The following is a 22,840-nucleotide window of genomic DNA, read 5'->3' as shown; positions in this document are numbered from 1 at the left end:
GTCTTTCCTCCTTTCACTCCCTCCTTTATCCCTTCCCTTGCGGCGCGGTTCAGGTGTCCCACGATATATGAGACAGATACTGCGCCACTTCTTTTCCCCAAAAACCAATTATTATTATTACTGTGCCAGGGAACGATAGTGAGCTGTGAGGAACGCAATGCGGCTGGTTGCAAAGTAGCAAGGACTAAAATGCGTCACTTCGCTGGTTCACAGCGCTTGTAACCATTACATAAAGTGATACTTACAGCACTGATTTCTTGTGGAATTGATTCACTCCTTAATTACGCGGAATATGTGTGAAAACAATTTTCTAAAATGTGATGCAGATACGGTGACTCCCATTTTGAGGAACGCATGCGTCGACAAGCAGCAGGAGATCACATTCCTCATATATGGCGAAAACTACTCTGCGACCTGAGTACACTCAAGCACTAGAGAAGCTGTGAACTGCATTTAAGTGTAAAAAAATCAGAACAATGGAATACAAGAAGTACGCAGTAATTATGGCCGGGCGCGGTATGCTGCGGTTGGTAACCAACAAGAAAGACTTGTAAAAAACTGGAGAGCTGACCCGAAAGACGCGGGTTCGATCCCGGCAGCGGCGGTCGAATTTCGATGGAGGCGGAATTCTAGCGGTCCGTGTACTGTGAGATGTGTAGTGAACGTTAAAGAACCCCAGGTGGTTGAAATTTCTGGAGCCCTTCACTACGGCGCCCCTCATAGCCTGAGTCACTTTGGGACATTAAACCCCCATAAACCAAACCATAAACAATAAAAAGCTGGAGAGGACACTTAATCTCCGCCTTAAAGGTATGACGTCATAGCGTAGTGGATTAGGCTTTCCATTCTCAGCAGCCTGACACCTTTTAACGCACTTTTCTTTTTTTATTGTTTAAATTAATTAATTGATCAATTACACACTCTAAATTTTTAAATTAGCACCAACAAGCATTGATTTTCCAATATGAGCATTTTGACACCCTTTGAGCCCTCTTTTTTCTATTCTTAATTTCTTTTATTAATCAATTACCCAAATAATTACAATGACTTCATTAACCCGTCATCGCCTATCACACACCAGTCAATCATGAATAACTACAACCAAGAATTACAATGATACAATATTTTTACGCAGCCCCCGATTATTTTCGACACGCGGTGCCGACTATACTACTAAGCCGACGGCTTTTTGACCGAACGAGCTGTATACGCATTCGCGTAAAATTACAGTGCTTGTCACAAGTAAAAATAAAAGCAATGTCAATGATGTGTTAGCTGTAAATACAAAGGGTATAACCTTGAAATGAGACAATGTGTTTTCAAGGGCCATAACCTTTTTCTGTGGCTTTCATGTCCAAGGCAGCGTTTCATAAAATACTGTGCAGCATACTGCATGAAGCGAATGTTCTGTGCTGAATACATATACAAAATAAACGATGCTTACATCTCAAGATCTAGTTTCCATGGCGGTTTAATGGTTAAGGGTTCGCGCTGGTTAGCTCACAGTGATCAGACTAAAGGTCGGTTAGTAATGCCCTTATCAATTTTTAGCGTTTGGAAAACGGAGTTACCCCCGGCACTCCGGCCCAACATATTTTCCCGATGTCGACGAGTTACGTGCACTGGAGTGGTTGCTTTGCTTGCAATCTTCTCGAAAGCGCGTGTATTTTGGTGCGATGTAGCCAAAATTTGTTGGGTCACAGCGCCAAGAGTAGCTCAGTTTTCGAAATTCTAAAAAGCTGATTTAGGTGTAACTTACGGTGGGCTACGGGCCTCTCAATAAATAAGGAGACTAACAGTAATAATTAAAAGCGAACTACTCAGTATTGGTTAGCGAGGCCGCTAGTTAGCACGTCTAAGCTGTATTCTGATGCGCTAGACCGCTGACAATTCTATGCCGAAAGAAACGCTCTTCTGTCTAAAAAAGCCTATTTTTAAAAATTGCGAATAGCTGAAGTGAAACCCCCGGTATAAACAAGTTCTACGCGCGTGTCTAACATAGAAATTGGTTTTAGCACATCTTAAAATGCCTTGAGAAAGAAAATATAACCTTTGCAAAGTTGCATTACTCTGTTGTGCTGTAATTGTCGGCGATCGCTGTTTGCGAACGACTTTCGTGCTGGCTATCTCGCCGACAACATCAATTGTAGCGAAAGCTGCCCTTCTCGCTCACAAACCCCGAAGGTCATGTTACGGCGAAGATATGACTGTGAAACAGCGGCAATTAACAAAAACAGGAGAAAATTTAAGGGTAAGTCGGAATCGAACCCACCTCCCGTATGCGAGAAGGAGACTCTTCCACGCCGCCAGGACTCTCTTGGAAGTGATCGAAGGCACGTCTAGTGAATGCAGAGACAGACGGCTAAGAAACGTATCTTAGAGATATGTACTGAGGCGTTATTATGAGCATGGAAATTACCGTTATCCCAATTAGATGAGTACCGAAGTACGTTTCCGGTTAATTTCCGTCGTGCATGGCGTGCAGTCGTAGCGTCATCGTGTGGCACCCATTGAAACTCCAACACGTAATGTAAGGCGACGGTCCAGCAGATGGCGCGGCCGACCTTTCGCTACTAATTCGCTCCAACTGACCGACTGATCCGCACTAAAACTATTCGAAGCGCGACTCGAAGAGCGCCATTCAAAATTTCGCCACAAACTCGGTAAGCGCACTCGCAACGAGAATTCTGCGCAACCGAACTCTCGATCACAACATCAATCTCGTATGGGTTCCGGCTCACGAGGGTAACTCCAGAAACGAGGGGGTCGACTGTCTAGCCCGAGGTTTAACCAACCGAGGGACGGGAGACCTCTCGGGAACGGAAGCCCCCGCGGAGGCGCCTCGCCCGTACGCGGAGATTACAAACTTTTATCGCGAGCTATGATGCACGTATAATAACCGCCCCTCAACCCGACCTGGACAGGGCACAAGCCGCGACACTCAGACGCCTACTAACAAAGGTCATTCTTAGCCACTACCGATTATGTTTAATCACCAATGGTGAATATGACCCTCCGTGCCAGCACTGTGGTGACGGGACGCATGCCACCCAAGACCATATATTATGGGAATGCGCTAGCAAACCCGCTCCGACGACACTCTTGCCAGCTCCCTCGGCGGAGGAATGGGACAGGCTCTTGCCAGCTCAAGAAAAACAATGCAGCTGGCCGTCATTACGCGAGCTCAAAAGGTCGTCCACGACTGGAGGCCACCCTGGACTCGCCCCAGCCCCAACTAATCCCTTCCATTTTGTGGCAATAAAGTTGTAACCACCACCACCAACAACTGACCAGGTTCAGACAAGTTGAACCACACCCGAATTTTTGATGACTGTGTATAGGTCCCCTCTAGCCTTGGTGTGACGTGAGCCGGTTCCTTCACTTGGTAGTCAAACGTCTGCTTGGCGCTAGCGAATACAATTACAAATGTTGACGCAGGGAGCGTATCATGTCGTCATCCCGAAAGCAGCTGACCCATGGCTTCTACAAAGCAGGGACGTCATGCGCCTCACCACAAGTTGTTGCGAAAGCGCCATGGCAAGTTTCAGCAGACGAAGGCAGGGTATTGAACCCCATTTCCTTTTCGGAGCGCTGCATATATAAAAAAAAGCAACGCTTGAAATCACGATGGCCTTCACTGTAGCTTGCGAACTAGCTTCGAGCATATATATAGTTATCCACGGGCTAATGGCATGCTCACTATATGCGCTCGGAAAAACAGCTGCGTTTACCGGCTGGTGCCCATAGAATCACTCTTCGGCAAATGCCCGATGTGAATGTGTGCTGCTTCCTAATGGTACGAAAGGGATTTCGTGAACTGCCTTTCGGCAGGGCCATCATTCAAAAAAAAAAACGCGGAAATTTGGCATACTTGAATAGTTTCGCGTGGCGCCCGAAATTTAGTAATGAGATCTAACTGATGCTTGAAACTGCGTCGACCGCATTTTATCTTCGACTAATGACCTCAAGACAAAGTTTTAGCTACAACCGTCTCAAGGCGAGCAAATAATGATCTGAATATACAGGGAAGGTGCATACCTCACTTTGTATGTCCATATATACGCATGCTTGCATATATGAGTTCTGCTCAGATATGGACATATAGGTTTATGCATAGACTTGTCTATGTATGACTGTATAGAGACAAACCCCGTTAATACGAACGACTCGAATTAGGGACCATTTTTCTGGGGCCCACACATTTGCAATGTATTTGCGCCTCGTTAATATCGAAACTTGCTGTCTGTACAATATACACGACGAAAATGTACAGAACACATCGGGGTCCATGCATTTCTGTCAAGATAATATAGACAGCGAAGAGAACCAACTCTCAACTGCTCCAACCAGATGTTTCCTGTCTTGCATTCCGAAAACAGGAAGCCACTGAAAGGCAGCGCAAAAATTCGAAGGCCTTAGTGACGACCCGTTATTCCTGTGCGTTCATATTTAGCAGTGCCAAAGCACCCAGTTGACCTTTTCTACGGGCTGCCGTACGTCATGACTTGTGAAGAATGTAAAGTCGCTTTCAGCATCTGCCAGCGACTAAGGAAGGATATGCCGCCGGGGTGGTTCAGCGGTTATGGCGCTCGGCTACTGATCCGAAGGACGCGTGTTCGCCTCTGGCCGCGGCGGTCGCATTTCGATGGAGGCGAAGTGCTGCAGGCCCTTGTACTACGCGATTTTAGTGCACGTTAGAAGGCAACTGCACCTATTTTTGAGATTTTCGCGATTTTCAAGGATTCAAATCTATATGCGCTGTAGGTAAAGCATGACAAGTGTTTTTGTACTAGCTTTTAAAACAGGGGCGTAATCGACGATTGAATTTTGCGCTTCTCCTCTAAGCACCAGAGAAGTGCGGCGAAGTTCAGTGTGACTTCACGGAAATAATAATAATAATTGTTTTTTTTGGGGGGGGGGGGGAAATGGCGCAGTATCTGTCTCATATATCTTTGGACACCTGAACCGCGCCGTAAGGGAAGGGATAAAGGAGGGAATGAAAGAAGAAAGGAAGAATAAGTGCCGTAGTGGAGGGCTCCGGCATAATTTCGACCACCTGAGGATCTTTAACGTGCACTGACATCGCACAGCACACGGGCGCCTTAGCGTTTTTGCTCCATAAAAACGCAGCCGCCGCGGTCGGGTTCGAACCCGGGAACAACTTCACGGAAGGTACGATTTGAAATTGCCGCTGCCGTGCCTCGTTGGATGCTGCCAAACAACGCTCGACAGGGCTTTCGTTCGGCGGTGCTGGATTTTTTTCCTTCGAGGCAGGCATTCATGGGTTGCAAATGTACCGATACCTTCGATGACGTCATCACGCGGCCCCCACCACTTGGTGTTGTGCGCGGCGGAGAAGCTTGAAGGTCGTTGCGATTTCAATCGACGACTACGTCGCTATTTCAAATGCTAGCCCAAAAGGACTTCGCATGCTCTGCTCGCAGGTTTCACACATTCGAATATTTTAAGCTCGTCGATTTCTAAAACCTATACAGTTGTCCTTTAAAGAACCCTAGGTGGTCGAAATTTCCGGAGCCCTTCACTACGGCGTCCCTCAGACTGAGTCGCTGGGGGACTTTAGACTCCCGTAAACTAAACCAAGCCAAGTACGGATATATACTGGCGGCTCACGGAATGCGAGGAGTCTCAGTAGAAGATATGCCATCATGCCATGCGACGCCATTGCGCATGTTATGCACCACTAGGGTCTTCAGGCAGCGCTGCAATATTTAAGATGATGGTGACCTGTATACTTCACTTCTAACTTCCGACGTTTTGTCTAATTTTCACTTCACTGACTGCCACTAGCAAAGAAGCACGACATAATTGCAGCGTTTTATTTTCGTTTTTCTTTCCACGATTCGTTATTTCGATTCGTTTTCATTTTTTATTCGTACTCTGATTGCACGCCCCTGTTCATCGCCATTTCACCTCTGTCATCGTCGCGTTTCCTCCACTCGTTACAGCCCCTGGCACCGCCGATGTTAATGGCAGAGGCACAAGCGTGATTCTCATTCATTTGTGCCCTCTCGCCCTCTTGAGTGGTTTACTTAGTTCCAAGGTTCCGTTTGCCGTACACATCTCGCTTTTCAGTGTGGTCATAGCTGGTACATGGACGCCTTTTATCTGTGGTCCGTTTGTCATTACTTCAGAAATGCCATTGCATGTTAGTGCTTGCACGTGTCATGAGTGCTTTTTCACTGTGTAATGATCGCCTGCGTGTGAGGCGTTCCTTCGCAATGTCCACTGGCTGACAGTGTGTCACGTGGTCCAGGTTATTGGTATAAATTGGGCTGTTTTTATTTTTTTATGCCGCAATACAGAGTTGGTAGCCAGCACCCGTCCTGTGTTTCGTGTTTCTTCTATCTTGTCCTAGTTCCGTAGCACTGTGTCAATCTGTGTCGTAGAAGGTATGAATCAGCTGGGCCACAGCAGAATCCTCTTAGAATCCATACTCATTTCGGCGGGCCCGGTAGGATTCCTTCAGGTCTGAAAATGCACTCAATTCCGAACAAAACGCGTACGTTGCCAAATTTTGAAAATGATTTACAAACAACGTCGCTTCAATTTGTTTTTAACTTTCAGAAATAATGCATCAGAACATGCCCAATCACATGCTTAAAATATTCTGAATTATTTTTGTATTTAAATGCTTACAGAGCAGCGAATGTGACCCTGTTAGCGGGATTTCTTCTACCATTTTAGCAACGGGTAAGAATGGTCGAGACCCAGCTTGGAACGAGCAGAAGAAAAAAAACCTGCTAATAAATCCTGCAATTACACGTTTTCAATATAATCTGCGGCTAAAAAGATTCATTTTTTCTTTCATTACTTTCCCCTGTGCTTCGCGCTCAGTTGCTAAAACTGTCGCGTTCGCTCTTCAACACCTATCAGCACATTGCTCGCTTCCTTTGAGGGCACCTGCGCTAAGCCAAGAGATGGTAAGTCGAGATCCTCTGTCCTTATCGATCAGCCGAGGTGTTGGCTACGAAACGACGGGCAAAGCCTTTCACTTCGGCCAACTGCCACATCTCACCTTACCTCATTCATCGCTGCCACCTTACCTTGACCCTCCAACTCTGCTCAACATGTGGGGCGGCCAAGGCCACCCCCATGCATTACCTGGGGGAATGCCCCCAACCCATGGCAGTTCCCCCGTGCGTAACCCATCCATCATGGGAGGCCGCTATGCGAGCTGCCCAACGAGCTGACCAAACATAGCTACGGGACAGAGCTCTCTGTGAGGCCCAAGCCCGTGGACTCTTGAACAAGCAGGAGGCCGCTCTTGAGGACCTTTAGTTCTTTTCTTAAAATAAAGTTGTTTCCACCTCGGCCTTGACCGAACGCGGTGTGTCGAGGAAAGGCACGGAGTGGTTCAATAAGTTTATTCTTTCGCTGTTTCTCTCGCAGCTCGAAGGCACGAGTAGCGAAGGAATTGACTCTGAGAATATGATCCTTCTTTTGATGCGGGTCCTCCGGCCGCAGTCAGTTGCCCTCGAGCACTGCCGGATACGGTTCACCAGCGTCATTTGCCTTCATTTCCTGTTATGGCTATGGAGTATAGTTAAGAACGGGTGTACTGCACGAATTATTTCAGGAGACAATGAAATGATTTCTAAGGCACCTCCGGGAGTTCCGGAGATGTGCAACACATGATTGCATAAGAGGTCTAATGAGGAAAGTGATTAGCGATAAAAAGGAGTTTTGTAGAAGGGTAGCAGTGTACTCCACTTCGACCTGGCAGCAAGCAGGACGGTTGTCTTTCCTGAAGAAACGCAGTCGCACCACTGGAAAAAATCCAAAGTTTTCATATTCACTTGCGCCGTCATGACAATAAGAAAACAAACAGTAGTTTGGCTGTCATAAGTTGCAACACAACCCCCGAAGGCTTTCGACAGAGAAGAGCGCGACTACTGTTTTACTGTTCTGAGGTGCCGGGGCTTATCGGGAGTCTTCGTGGATAGAGTAAGGGTTCTTTATGCAGGTCTGTTCAGCTAGCTCTCAGTGAAAGGCAAGATATGCGGACAGTTCCCAGTGACACGAGGTCTGCGGCAGGGTTGTTCCTCTTTGCCTGCATTGCTCGCTTTCCCCCTTGACCCTCTATTGCTAGCGGTTGAAAACAACAGCAGAATTACAGGCTTCGCACTCACGGGACAAGACAGCGTGTGCATTTACACGTATACGCAGATGAGTACGCTCAGATCTCTGGCGCTCAACTAAACACCGAAAAGAGTTGTGCCTTTGCCTTTGGTCCGCTCTCTCAAGCCTTGCCTCGTGATGCACCGTTTGTGCCAGGAGTACCGGTCTTGGGGGTGCTTTTTGAAGCAACATCGGGCTCACCCAGGGCGTGGTATGAGGCGTTTTAGCTCGCCCAGGCTGTCGTCGACTCAGTCGATTCGCATGATTTGTCCTTACATGGGAAGGAATTTTTGTTAAAGACGTGTGCAGCGGCATATAATTTCTTGTCGCACGGTTTTCCCTCACGCCTCGTCGCATCTCGAAGAGGTTGTCAATGCCTAGCTGATCGTTTTTATTGAATGGAAAGCCCGCACTGGTTGCGCGGCCTTTACCGGACCTGGCAAAGGAGAGCAGGCGTTTAGGTCTGCCGTCATGGCAAGTTACCTCAAGGGTTTCCGCTTTCAGAAAGACTCCTCGAATTATTAGCGGATGTAGCGTACCGGGGTCGGAATGTCTTGTCGTATTTGCTCGGCATTGGGAGTGCTTTGTTCCTACCACATTGTTATACCGGGCCACAAGCAGAGCGGCCTTGGACATTTATAAGGTCGTTTCAGTACCTATGAGGCTCTGGCAGGGTCAATACCCGGATGAGGATATAAGGGAAACGGCGGTCGCTAGAACTGGAGGGACAGCCGAGGTGCTGGATCTATATCAATAACAGGATAGTAAACCGTCAGTAAGAAGGTGGAAACCATCCGCGTCTGGCCTCACAACTCGGGTTAGGGATTTTGAATGGCGATGAGTGTAGAACGTCCTTCCCACTAGGGAACGCCTAGCGGGCTGGTGCGTTGTGCCATCGTCATAATGCCCGAACTGTGATGTTATCGAGGCCCACCATCACGCCTTAGTTGAGTATGTTGTTGCGCGTGCTATGTGGCAGTTGGTGCCATGGATGTTTGCTGTTCAGGTGCACCGCCATCGCGCATCAATGCGCTCGCTCTATGAGCGCCTTATTGTTCCCTCAACTATGTACGTACTCTAGAGGAGGCGCATGCCTCTCCGAGTGTCTTAGCCAAAGCTCCGCGTAATTTACCCGTTATTGCGGATTTTCCTTCAATACGAACTATGGCTGGGTGGGGAGCCGTTGTTTCTGCGCCGATGGATGGCACGGTCCATCACGGCGAACTGGGAAAGGGTGCTACTCCTACCTTTCTCATCCTAGTCATGTACGTTGTTTATCTCACACTTGTGCAGATTCTGGGCCATGTACTTTGTTTTTGTTTTGTGTATGTTACCGCCCAATATACGGCCCTTTGTGTGTTCCTCATTTACATTTTGTGCGCCAATCGGTGCCGGTATTGGCAATATCTGTGTGCTTTGTGCAGGCCTTTAAATATGCCTATTACACTGTCTAACCTGTGAATCAGTCATTCGGTGCATATTTGGCACGTGGTATGTGTGACAGATTGTTCAGTCACGCGCTGTGACGTAGGTGTGCCACAAGAGAGCACGCGCCAGTTTTGTGCCTGGCCGCTATCATCGGGTGTGCTTATAACTGGTCACCGCCGTAGCTATTTAAGCAGTGGTATTCTTCCAATAAAGCGCTTTTGATTCTGTGCAGTGTGCCTCACGCGTCAGTCTGTTACAGTGGCGACGAGGCACGGTCGGACCCGTGCAAGCGCCGGTTGGCCGGCAGCATGGCTTTCGGGAGTCGCATTCGAGAGTTCGGCCTCAGTGAAAATTCGTCGTGGGTAGATAATGTCGAGTGAATTGAGTTATTGTGCGCAGGTAACAAGCTCACAACGGATGAGGACAAACGAGCTGTGCTGCTCAGCTGCTGTGAGCCAGAGACGTACTCCCTTATAGCAACCTCGTCAAGTATTCGCGACCGCCCAACGTGGGCTACCAAGTCATCGTCGGAGCAGTCAAGAAGCACATCAACCCGAAGCCGTCTTACCTATACGCGAGGTACGTCTTTTTGAAGCGGGACCAACAAGACGGAGAGGGCGTGGCTGAATATGACACTGCTTTGCGCAAGTTATCCGAGAACTGCGGATTTGGCGGTACAAAATTTCCATTAGAGGAAATGTTGCGTGACCATTTGGTTTTTGGAATTTCTGACAGTGTGATTCAACAGCGACTGTTAGCGGAAAAGAATCTGACGTTCGAAACGGCGTGCGAGCTAGCAGCAACGGCTGAAATGACTGTCAAGCAGCAAAAAGTAAGGAGGTGCAATGCACAGTAGCCCGAGTTCCAGCAGGAGTTGACGGCGGAAGTAGGAAGGGTGGCCACCATGAAGCAATCAGAAAGGCAGCGGCGTTGTTTTCGCTGTTTGGGAGCCCATGCAGGACGACGTTGCAGATACGAAGCTTCTGTGTGCTTCAGCTGCGGTGGAAAGAGACACTTATCAAAAGCATGCCGAAAGAAGCAAGCAGAAGTGGAATTGCAGCTCGATGATATGGAAGATTCAGTGAAGAGCGAGTACGACGAATTGTTCAGTATCAGGCAAGCAAAAAGTGGGGCCCCAAAGTACGCATCGCTGTAGAGAGTGGGAAGGAAATCGTGCCTATGGAAGTATATTCTGTAGCTGCCTGACCGATTATTAGTGTGAACAAATTTCAAAAGCTGCAAGTGACGCAACAGATCAAGCTGAAAGATTGCAACACGCAACTCGTAAGCTGGACAAGGGAAGGTTTCGACGTGCTGGGAAAAGTGTCCGTGCCCGTGAAGTTCAAAGGCAGATAATTTTTGTTGCTGCTACTGGTAGCGAAAAACGAGGGAAACACTCTGATGGGCCAGGATTGGTTCCAGCCGTTGGAAATCAGCATAGAGAATCTTTATAGCGTCCATGCCAGAACAGAAGCAACTTTGGAAAGATTTCCAGATGTGTTCAGTGAGAGGTTTCCAGGCGCCGCCCTACCCCGCATCCACATCGAACTCAAGGAGGGCGCCCAAGCCAGGTCCCTCAAATGTCGTAGCATTCCGTTTTCGATGAGGGAGGAAGTCGTGGCGGAGATAAACCGCTTCGTGGAACTGAGGATTCGGCAAGCCACTCAATTCCCCGACTGGGCAACGCCAATCGTCGTGGTGCTGAAAAAAATTGGCTCCCTCAGAATATGCGGGGATTATCGAAACACTGTGAACCAGGCCGTCAAAAGTAATGTATACCTACTTGCCGACAAGCAAGGAATTTTTTGGTAGATTGGGAAGGGGGGGGGGGGTGGGTTTCCAAGCTGGATCTGACGCAGGCCTACCAGCAAATGCTGGCCGATGAAGAGACTGCGAAGTTGCTCACAATTAACACCGTGCACGGGCTATACAAGATTTGTCGTTTGTCGTTCGGCGTGTCCGTTGCCCCCGGGGGCAAAGGGGGGGAGGGAGGATCTTTTCAAAGATCCATGGACACTGTGTTGGCCGGGATGCCGCAAGTAGCTACGTACCTAAACGACATTCTGGCGGCTGCGTTTTTATGGAGGAAAAACGCTAAGGCGCCCGTGTGCTGTGCGATGTCAGTGCACGTTAAAGATTCCCAGGGGGTCGAAATTATTCCGGAGCCCCCCACTACGGCACCTCTTTCTTCCTTTCTTCTTTCACTCCCTCCTTTATCCCTTCCCTTGCGGCGCGGTTCAGGTGTCCAACGATATATGAGACAGATACTGCGCCATTTCCTTCCCCCCCACAAAAAAAAACCAATTATTATTATTATTACCAGCGAGTCGATTGAGGAACGTGAACGGATGTTGGTTGAGGTCCTCAGCCGCTCGTCCAAATCGGGGCTCCGAGTTCAAGCTGGAAAGTGCATGTTCTTCAAGGAGAGGCTTGAGTTTCTAGGGCATGGGATTGACGCAAAGGGCATCTACCCCTCGAAGGTCAAGGTCGAGCCCATCTACCAGGCTTATGCACCCAAGAACAAAAAGAAATGGAAAGCCTTTTTGGGTGTGATAAATCGCGGTAATTGGTTTTTGAAGGGCAGAACAGAGGTAGCTGAAAAGCTGTACCGTTTGTTGGATAGCAACGTAGCATGGAACTGGGGTACAGAGCATGTGGAAGCGTTTCAGAGCCTGAAGAAGTTAGTAACATCTAACTCGTTGCTGATGCATTTTAAGACAGATGCCCCGTTAGCGTAGTCATGCGACGCATTATTTGTGGGTGTGGGAGCAGTTTTGGCTCATCGCGACAGCAAAGGAGATGAGCTGCCTGTGGCGTACGCGTCCAGTACGCTATCTAGGGCGCAGCGAAATTATGCTCACATTGACCGTGAGGCTACGGTTTCTGCGGTTCAACATTTTCACCAATACCTTTGTGGGCGGAATTTTCTTATTATCACGGATCACAAACCCCTGCCAGAAATTTTCCGGTTATTTCTCCCAGTATGTTACGGTGGACGCTAATGTTGTCAGCACAGTATTACGTGCTAGAGTACAGGAAAACCAAGGACCACGGAAATGCCGACTGCCTAAGCCGGTTACCGGGCCCCCTAACCCGCGAAGAGGCCGAGGCGCCAGGCGACATCCTCCTACTGGAAGCTGTGGAGCGCCCTCCAGTGAGCGCAACGCAAGTGGCAGCCTTCACCAGGGCTGATCCCCTGCTGTCATAGGTGAAGCAATGGATCCTTGAGGGCTGGCCGTGAGAACGGGTAGCCCTGAAGTATTCTGCGTATCGGGTAGGACAAAACAAGTTATCGGTACATCGTGACTGTGTACTCTGGGGGAGCCGCGTAGTAATTCCAGAGGCATTGCAGAAACAAGTTCTAAGTCTTATGCACGCTAACCATCCGGGATTGACGGCCATGAAGGCAATCGCTAGATCGTACGTGTGGTGGCCGAAGATGCACGAAAAAAGGTCGTGGAGTTTGTCAGGCACTGCACGTCCTGCCAGGAAAACAGGGAGTGTGAACCAAGGACGCCAACGCATTTCTGGAACACCGCAGCAGTGGCCAAGTGGTTGAGCACCCGCCTCGCATGCGGGAGGCGCGGGGTTCGATCCCCAGTGCCGCCGGGCACCCACCGGTGATGCAATGGGTACAAGCCTTCCCCTGGTCTGGTGCTCGGCTTATTTAGGGTGAAATGCTTGGGAGATGGGGTCTTTGACCCGACCTTGAGAAGTCGGAAAATACCTCGTGCCATGGCGCTCTTTGGCCATAGATGCCCTTGCGGCATAAAAATCCATATTCCAATCCGCAGTTCTCGACTAAGCCTGAACGACCGGTGAGTATAATACACGTGGATTTCGCAGGACCCGTCCAGGGCGTGTTTATTTTAGGGGGGGGGGTAGACGCCCTGTCGAACTGGGTAGATATGGAAGTGATGCCGTCTCTCCAGTCACCTAAAGTAATTGAAAAGTTCCGCAAAATGTTTCCAGCACATGGTTTGCCTGACTTGCTTGTGTCGGATAATGGCACCGGTTTTGCGATCAAGAAAACCCAAGCTTTCCTCAAACTAAATGGTATACGCTATATGTGTACAGCACCGTACCACCCAGAAAGCAGCGGAAGGGCGGAGCGGATGGTTCGAGAACAGAAGTGTGCATTACGGAAACAGAGACAGGACTCCGTATTATGCAAGGTTGCACGGTTTCTGTTCAAACCGCACTCTATGCCGCATGCCGAGACCGGCAAATCGCCAGCCAAAGTCATGCTAGGCCGAAAGTTCGGGACCGCCTATCAAGCCTTCACCCGGACAAGAGTGATGCAAGATGCCTTCGGCAGCCGTCACCACGAGGTTTCCAGTCGGGCGACGTTGACTACGAGCGGAACTTGCTGTCAGGGCCCGAGCGGTTGTCTGCTCGCGTTTTGGGACGGATAGGCCCCGTCATGCACAATCTGCGGACGGCAGACGGAGCTGCGCACCGACGCCACTGGAACCACGTTACGCCATCGATTACTAAGGGGGAAAAGATGTGACAGATAGCGCAATGACGCGCTGTGACGTAGTGTGCCACAAGAGAGCATGCGCCAGTTTTGTAGCGATAGCTACATTACGGTAGCATTTCGAACCGTCAGCGTGGCGGCGCCGCCACGCTGTCACGTGGTGCGGAGCAGCTGCCGGCGGCGCGGCGCCCTGGCTGATCACGTGGTTCGTCACGTGACCAAGTTCCACTCAGCCAACTGTAGCTATCGCGTCACTCCAGGTTTAAACAAAGCTAAACCACAGCCAATTTTTGTGCCTGTGTTGCTATCATCGGTGTGCTGATAACTGCCCACTGCCGTAGCTATTTAAACAGTGGTGTTCTTCCAATAAAGCGCTTTTGATTCTGTGCACTGTGACTCACGTGTAAATGTGTTACACTATGTATGTGAAGAAATTGTTCTTGCGCATGGTTTGAGCATGAACTTGTCATCATAGTTTCACTACGAGTCCCACTGCATCATCGTTCTCAATTTCTCTAACGTTATGACGCACTAAGAGAGCTTAATTAGTCAGAGAACAAACGCGAGTTAATGATAGCCTGGTTGAAGTCAAGAAGATCAATAGCATGGACTGGGCATGCGTTGCGAGTACAAGATAAGCGATGGTCCCTTGGTGTAATGGAATGAATTCTAAGAGAAGGCAATCATAGCAGGGGGCGGCAGAGTCAGGTAGGCGGATGCGATTAAGAAGTTTGTGGGGGATAGGGTGGCCGCAGCTTGGCACAGGGCAGCGTTACTCAGAGCGATACGCGAGAGGCCTTTGGCCTGAAGTGGGCGTATTTACGCTGATGATGATAATGAATGTTCATAATAATAATAATAATAATAATAATAATAATAATAATTGTTTTTTGGGGGAAAGGAAATGGCGCAGTATCTGTCTGATGTATCGTTGGACACCTGAACCGCGCCGTAAGGGAAGGGATAAAGGAGGGAGTGAAAGAAGAAAGGAAGAATAGAGAGGTGCCGTAGTGGAGGGCTCCGGAATAATTTCGACCACCTGGGGATCTTTAACGTGCACTGACATCGCACAGCACACGGGCGCCTTAGCGTTTTTCCTCCATAAAAACGCAGCCGCCGCGGTAGGCTTCCAACCCGGGAACTCCGGATCAGTAGTCGAGCGCCCTAACCACTGAGCCACCGAGGCGGATGAATGTTCAGCAGACAATCGAAACGTGTGCACCGTCACCGGTTTTCTGTACGTAGAAACTACAAGCAATGAGCAACAGTAGTGCGAGTGCTTGCCGGCGACATGGTGCCAGGCTGGGACTCACTGCTGATCACCGTATCCACCTTTTATCTGATTTTTTTTCACGGCTCTCTTGAAAAAAATGGTGTGAGTGAAACGTTTGCCCAATGGGTGGAAGAATGGCGGCGAAACGCAAAAGGCGCCCGTGTGCTGTGCGACGTCAGTGGTCAGTAAGGATCCTTGGGTGGCCGAAATTATTCCAGAACCCTCGAACTGCGGCACCTCTTCCTGTTTCTTGTTTCACTTGAACTATCTTCCCTTTCCTCACGGCATGGTTGAGGTGTCCGCCGAAAAATTATAGACAGTTGCTGCGCCTTTTCTTTCCTCGAAATCAATTTAATATAATTTAGTATATTAATATAAGCACCAGAGAAGTGCGGCGAAGTTCAGTGTGACTTCAGGGAAATAATAAAAATAATTGTTTTTTGGGGGGAAAGGAAATGGCGCAGTATCTGTCTCATATATCTTTGGACACCTGAACCGCGCCGTAAGGGAAGGGATAAAGGAGGGAGTGAAAGAAGAAAGAGGTGCCGTAGTGGAGGGCTCCGGAATCATTTCGACCACCTGGGGATCTTTAACGTGCACTGACATCGCACAGCACACGGGCGCCTTAGCGTTTTTTCTCCATAAAAACGCAGCCGCCGCGGTCGGGTTCGAACCCGGGAACTCCGGATCAGTAGTCGAGCGCCCTAACCACTGAGCCACCGCGGCGGGTACTGATGTGTGGTTAGGATAGCCCGTTATACTTAGTGGCACGGGCAGGAACACTTTATTTTTCGTTCTATTTATAGTCCCACAATAATTTTTGTCCTGCGTAAGGATGCTGGAGAGTGTTTGAGGAAAGTAGTGGAATCAGACGGATGCTTCCCAAATGCCCCCAGTGTCTCCAGCATATAAGTTTCACAAAATATTGTGTGCTTGAAATCAACTGATGTGTGGTTAGGATGTTGATTAAGTACACAATTGTTTGTGAATCTTAAGTGCTGGAGACACTGAAGGGAGTTTGGGAGGCATCCGTTTCATTCCACGCCTTTCCGCAAACACTCTCAAGCGTCCTTGCGCTAGACAAAAATTATTGTGGGTCTATAAAAAGAACGAAAAATAAAGTTTCCCTGCCCGTGCCACTAAGTACAACGGGCTGTCCTTACGCTAGACATATATTAGGTTTGGGGCAACGTAGAAAGATTGAAAGATAATAAGCCCCTGCTCGCACAAGGAGAACTACATATGCGTTGGCAGGAAGTGGCGTAGTCGTTAGCACGCTTGAGTGTGGAGCGGAAGGATGGTGGTTCGAATCCCGCCGTGCACAAGGATTTTTTTCTTCTCGAGTCATCGCTGTGACATGACTTGAGACCGGACTTGACCTGAGACCGGACAAGGTCATGGCCGCAAGTATGAGCCATTAAAGGCCTTCGCGTTAACTTTTCGGAAGCTCGTAAAAACTGCCTTTTCCCTGCAACCACGCGGTTATCCGAGAGGCGTTTCGAAGCGTGCGGTTGCCTCGCGAGAAATTGAAGTTTTGGTTTGGGACAGTTGATTCGTGCTCAAATTGTAGAAACAGCGCGAAATAGACGAGGATAAAGGAAAGACACTCTGTTACGAGCTCGTGTCCCACCCGGTGACAACGCAGGCTACACTCAAGGGCTAGTTACACGCTCACGGCACATACCCCTCCTCTTGGGAGGCCACTCTGCAAGCTGCTGGCGGTGGTGAAAAACTTTATTATTGGCGGAGTTCTTATAGTTCACAATTTCAGAGGTGGGCTGGGTCCTGGTCGTGGGTGGTGGCCGGCAGCCCGTGTCTGACAGCTCCCTCCTCCGCCCACTGCACCAGCCTCAGTTGCGAGGCCGGGTCGGAGTTAGAGAGCATGACCTCCCAGCCCTCCGATTCCGCGGGGGCCCAATGGGCCGGTGGTTGCAGTTGTCGGCAGATGAACAATGTGGTCGAATGTGGCTCTCGGGGCCCCACAGAGGGAACACTCGGGGGTGTGAGCAGAAGGGAAGAAAAGCGCAAGTAGCGATGGCAAGGGAAAGGTGCGAGCCTGTAGTGGTCGTCAGGTCGTCTGTTGTTGTTTTGTCAGCGATGTGTGTTCGAATCCCACCGTTCACAAGGATATTTTTCCTGTCGGGTTGCTGGATGTAACGGACGCCGGACGGACCCATGGCAGCGAGTATGAGCCATTGAAGGCTTTCGCACTAAAATTGACGAGGACGGCGGAGAGGCGCTTTGTAACCAGCCCGCGCCCCACCCGATGACAGGGAAGGTTGCGCGAGGAATAGCCTGCGCTGGTCACCTGCTCGCGGTCCGTTCGACCTCATGGGAGGACCCTCTGCGAGCGGCTCCGCCAGCTGGCCAAGCATGGACAGTGGACAGAGCTCTCCGTGAGGCCCAGGAACATGGGCGCTAAGACAAGTAGGAGTCCCCTTTGAGGACCTTTTGTTAAGGGGAGGCGCGGGTCTTGAAATTAACATTTTTATTATAAAAACATCGTAATGAAATTAGTTGTGCGTATGTGTTTCTTCTTGCTTTAAAAAATTTAATTACTTTCAGATTATCTCATTTAGCTACCACACTGTAGAAAAATAACTCAAGCCTAATCAGTTAAATTCTTACGGGTCGTAAGAACGCTTTCTTTCAAATTTTTTGGCTTCGATTGAAATTGCCTGTAGTCAAAGGCCTGCCAAGTGGAGCTATGCTAAATATGCTGTCGCTGAAGTGCATCATCATACAAAAATGTTAAATTTTTCCAAGCACCATAAATTATGAAGTGCAGTTATGTGACATTATTGTTCACGAAATTTGAAATGTCAAACTAAGTCAAACAGAAACAGAATAGGTATACAATTTAGTTCTTTCTGAATTCAACGGTATGAGTAATTGAAATTTCACCGTAAAAACGTATTAAAAACTGCCGTGGGGCCAGTCACGATGGCAAAAAAAACGAGAAGATCGCATTTGCAGTGCGCGCGCCAGCCATTCGGGGTCGTTGTAAGGTCCTCAGAAAACGGCGAAATGCGGACCTTTCAAAAATATTTCGCAGTAGTGAGTAGTACCAAGTAGTCGGGAAAGGGCCCAGCTTTCAAATGAAACCAAGTCCAAACAAAGTCGTGGGAAGTGACGGGCACGAAGCCCTGCCGCATTCCGCTCCGAAATCGCCATTTCCGGGCTTCGTAGGCGCAAAATATAAAGATATTATATTAGTTTGAATTTAGACCTTGAAACTTTTTAAGCAGAAACTTTAGAGCCTATTGGTCCTAATTATGCCATTTTTGTGGTAGTAGTAGCAGTAATTGGTTTTGGGGGCAACGAAATCGCTCAGTATCTGTCTCATATATCGGCGGACACCTGAACCGCGCCTGAAGAGAAGGGATAAAGGGGGAGCGAAAGAAGAAAGAGGTGCCTTAGTGGAGGGCTCCGGAATAATTTTATTGTGGAGCCTTCCACTACGGCACCTCTTTCTTTCTTTCTTCTTTCACTCCCTCCTTTATCCCTTCCCCTACGGCGCGGTTCAGGTGTCCACCGATATATGAGACAGACACTGCGCCATTTCCTTTCCCCAAAACTAATTATTATTATCATTATTATTATTATTATTGATCATTTCTAGACCGCGCCACCCCTTAGAATAAATTTCTTGCTCTTCCTCCTCTTAGCGAAAAAGAGCTACGCGTGGTCACGTGAGCACATGTCAGCACGCGTCCCACGAAGGTCCCACCGTGTCACAAACATGGTGTCCGTGTAATCAAAGTCAGTCAAGTGAGCTCTCCAGCGCGGACGCCGAAGTGGTTATGCTGAAATTTGACGTCCAACCCGTACAGTCCATTTCTCAATTATAAAATGTAATTTTTCTTCAATTAAAGAAGTATTTGATATCGAAAGAGGACCGACGAAAATTTCCTCTGACTGCTTCCACAGCCATTTCGAAAAACGAGTAAATTTCCCAGCCAACTTACCCTTGGGACATCACCGCTTGTTGGCCAGCGTGGCAAAACTTGTGATGCGTAAAATCGGTGCATGATTGTTGTATGACTAGATGTTTTGGTTATCACTCGAGCATCTAGGATGATTTCCAGAGTGGAGGCCGGTCCGCACTGGCAAAAAAGCATGGAATGCTTTCTCAGTAATGCCCGAGCCATGCTAAGCGGCTGTGCCTTGTTGGTGCAAAAAAAACTGAGGCTTGGCGAAGAATGAGCACACAACGTCTACAGTGCCAGCAATGCTTGTTTATCTACAACATCAGCAAAACTGTGAAACGTAAGTAACAAGCACACCAAAGCGCACATGTGAGCTATACTCTGACTCAAGTTTGTTAGGGCTACGGTGGAAGCTACAAACAGCGCCAAAAGATTAAGGGCCGAAGTATCATAGTAGTTCGTTTTTAAGAGCGCTCTGTGAATGACTGGCGCCCGTTTCGTAGTTTCATCAATCGCAGCTGTGCTCCAGTGTACCGTATACAAACGGTCTGTGAAACGCACATCACTCGAAACCGCGAACAGCTGAAGCATTCAACCCCTTGTACACCAGCTGTAGATTCCACTACAGTGGCCAGAGGTTATGAAACGACGCAGGGCTAGGTTCACAAAGGTTTTTGTTCATAATAGTAATGGTGGTTGGTCGACTTCTCGGCTTAGCATAGGCTACCATTTGGGAGCATCTCAGCAAGTGTAATTGCGTTTTCTCAATAATATATATATATATATATATATATATATATATATATATATATATATATATATATATATATATATATATATATATATATATATATAGTATCCCGACTATCGGTTTCGTCTCCTGGCTTGTCCGACTGTTTTTTGAATGGCGTTTTGGCTCAAACGCATCTCAAAATGCAACCCAGGAACTAACGCATACCTAGGAGAGACTGTAAATAATTCGCGTAGCGGGTAGTTCATTGTATACAAAGAAATGAAGAGATAAATCTCCTCTTGAGGAAAAAATGCTCCAACTGCTGTCGTGCGCGTTCAGAAACGAGTTCTTATTCGTTTTCATTAATTTATTCCTACCAGGCACCACGTGACGCTACTTAACCGCAAGCCGAGAAACTGTACCGTCGACAGAACCAGACGGAATGGAATCATGCATGCAGGAATCCCAACCAGTCACGAACCAAGCTGCGTATGACCCGAGCTGTGAAAACGCAGCCGCTGAAGATAATGTTAGGAAAAGCGCATAAAACACGTTCGAAGCTATGACAGCACCAGGGAAAAAAAAACAACCTGACCAAAATTCCAAAATCCATTGCAAAACCCCACTACAAAAAAGAACTCTGCCTACCAGAAGAAACTCTGCGCCGAACCATCAATGTTCCACACAATGGTACGGGCAAGGAGCATGTAAAGCATCACGCAGTACACAGTAGCGTTGAGAATCAGTTCTAGAAGGAGCTCTCGGTAAGTCTCGTTCTTCACGTGAAGGCGGAAGAACACGTAAGGTACGATGAAGTAGCGGAACTCGAGCATTTTGTGGAACGAGGTGGCCGCGAACGTGCAAGCTATGAACAGTACCCGCCATAGAAGCCTGGTGTGTCCCAATCGGTGCAGCAGAGCGTAGCCAGCGTACACGTACACCGGTACCAGGCAGAAACGTACCAGGGGGCCCTTTCCCAAGACGTGAGTCCAGACGTGGAACGTCAGGTGCCGGTTGTTTGCTAGCGTGTACCGGTGTAGATGTGTGTGGTTCTGCACGGCGAGCACAGACACCAGTCCAAGCACGGCGTACAGTAGCGGTCTACGGGCGACGCTGTTCGCGAAGTCTGTCACGACTGAGGGTTTTAACATGTGCGGGGCAGCGTGCAGTAGTGTGAAGACCAGGAAGTAGCCCATTTGGGGTGGGTGGAAGCACATTTGGTGATGCTTGCGGTCGCCTACCACGATGCCGTCGTTGTAGAAGAGAAAAGCCACGAAGCAGACGCCCACCAGCACGTAGCCCAGGCTGTCTTTGACGGTCGCGCAGATGTCATCGACGAGCCGCTTCCAGACGATGCGGACCCGCGCCTCTTTGTGCTCAGGGAGGTCGTGTGTAGTGTCTGGACAGCCGTGGGCGATACCGTTGACGACGCCATTAGTGATACCGTTGACGGCACCCTTGGTGACACCGTTGGCGGCGCAACTGGCGACGCCATTGCGGACATCATTGCAGACACCATTGACGACGCCATTTTTCTCGTAGTCGCGTCGCTGAAGTTGGAGGCTCGCCTCTAACTTGTCCAGGAGCATGGAGCTGGCCGTCATGGCCACCCACAGGACAGAGGACTGCCGGAAGAATATGGCGATCGCTCCGAACGTCGCGGCCAGCCAGTGACGTCGGTGCAGGTACGAGAGGTACATGAGGAGCAGGAAGAAAACGCTTCCCGGATCGGTGTAGTACACGTGCGTCAGTGAGAGCAGGATGGGCAGCGAGTTGACCGCGGCGCTCACCAGGACCAGCTTGGCACGCGGAGCGCCGGGTCCGGCCAGCTTGGTGGCTATGGCGTATGCGACCGTCCAGTTGCCCAGCCCGACGAGCATGTTGGTAGAGCGAAGCACGTACACCGTGCAGAGGTTCGCGGAGCTGAATAGACCGAGCACGAATAGCAACGCCATGGAGAGCGCGTAGACGCCGGGAAGAGTGGTGACCTCTTCGTCCCAGTGGCTGTAGTTTCCGGCGCAGTAATTGTACGCCATGGGAACGTGCCAAATCTCGTCCATGAACGGCTCGGGTTCAACCCTGTGGATCATTAGCGACACGGCCACGGAGCAGAGCGAGACGGCGCACAGGGTTGCCCAGAAGGAGACATGCTCGGTGACGTGGGACCTCAGCCCTCCCCAGGAGCACATCGTCTCTGATGCGGCTTAAGCGACGGCTGGCACGAAACGGGAGGAACGTTGCTTTTCACCTCGCCCTTTATACTGGAATGCAGCTGGGGGAAGGCAACTAGAAAGTGAGAGGACACCGTCACAACACGCGTCGTCCCGTACGCATCCTCGTTCCAACATTGCCCGCTAGAGTTCATCCATCCAGCTGGTGCGAGAAAAGCCTCGACGTGGATGGCAGCCGTACAGGCAGGCGGCTTGCGGGTGAGGAATCCGAGACAGATGCAGAGGCTCATTCAAACCGCTGCTCGTTTATGCTTTTCGCTGTTTTCGCGGTCTGACTTAATGGCTCAAAACTTGACCGAGTCTTAAATTTTTGACTCATGGCCGACGTGTACTTTTTCAAAGACAAGCCATTGTTTGGCCCAAAACATTTCGCAAGGCCAGTAACACGTCTGCCAACTACTAAGGCGACTTGCCTTGGTGTGTAAATGAGCGTGTAAAGGCATTTACGCATATATATGGTTTAAGTGCGTACAGGGTGCATAAATGAACCACACATCGCGATGCATAAATAGCCAGTATCAGCGGTCACGTGGTTCGTTCGACAGAACTAGCGTGTCAATCATGAGTGAAAAAAGTTGGGCGCGTTGGTACGCATTAATTATTCATAACAGCACAGGAAATATGGAC

The 22,840-nt window shown here is 49.2% G+C and overlaps 1 protein-coding gene across 1 annotated transcript; it reads right to left on the bottom strand.

Annotated features, from left to right (window-relative positions):
• Nucleotides 1-20,626: 20,626 nt before the first annotated feature.
• On the bottom strand, nt 20,627-22,171 carry LOC144102304 (dol-P-Glc:Glc(2)Man(9)GlcNAc(2)-PP-Dol alpha-1,2-glucosyltransferase-like). The gene has a single exon (XM_077635607.1). It carries the CDS (start codon nt 22,169-22,171, stop codon nt 20,627-20,629), a length of 1,545 nt encoding a protein of 514 aa, XP_077491733.1.
• Nucleotides 22,172-22,840: the final 669 nt, after the last annotated feature.

Source organism: Amblyomma americanum, chromosome 8 (genome assembly GCF_052857255.1).
Source record: "Amblyomma americanum isolate KBUSLIRL-KWMA chromosome 8, ASM5285725v1, whole genome shotgun sequence".
Lineage (NCBI taxonomy): Eukaryota > Metazoa > Arthropoda > Arachnida > Ixodida > Ixodidae > Amblyomma > Amblyomma americanum.
This window is presented reverse-complemented; position numbering and strand designations above follow the sequence as displayed.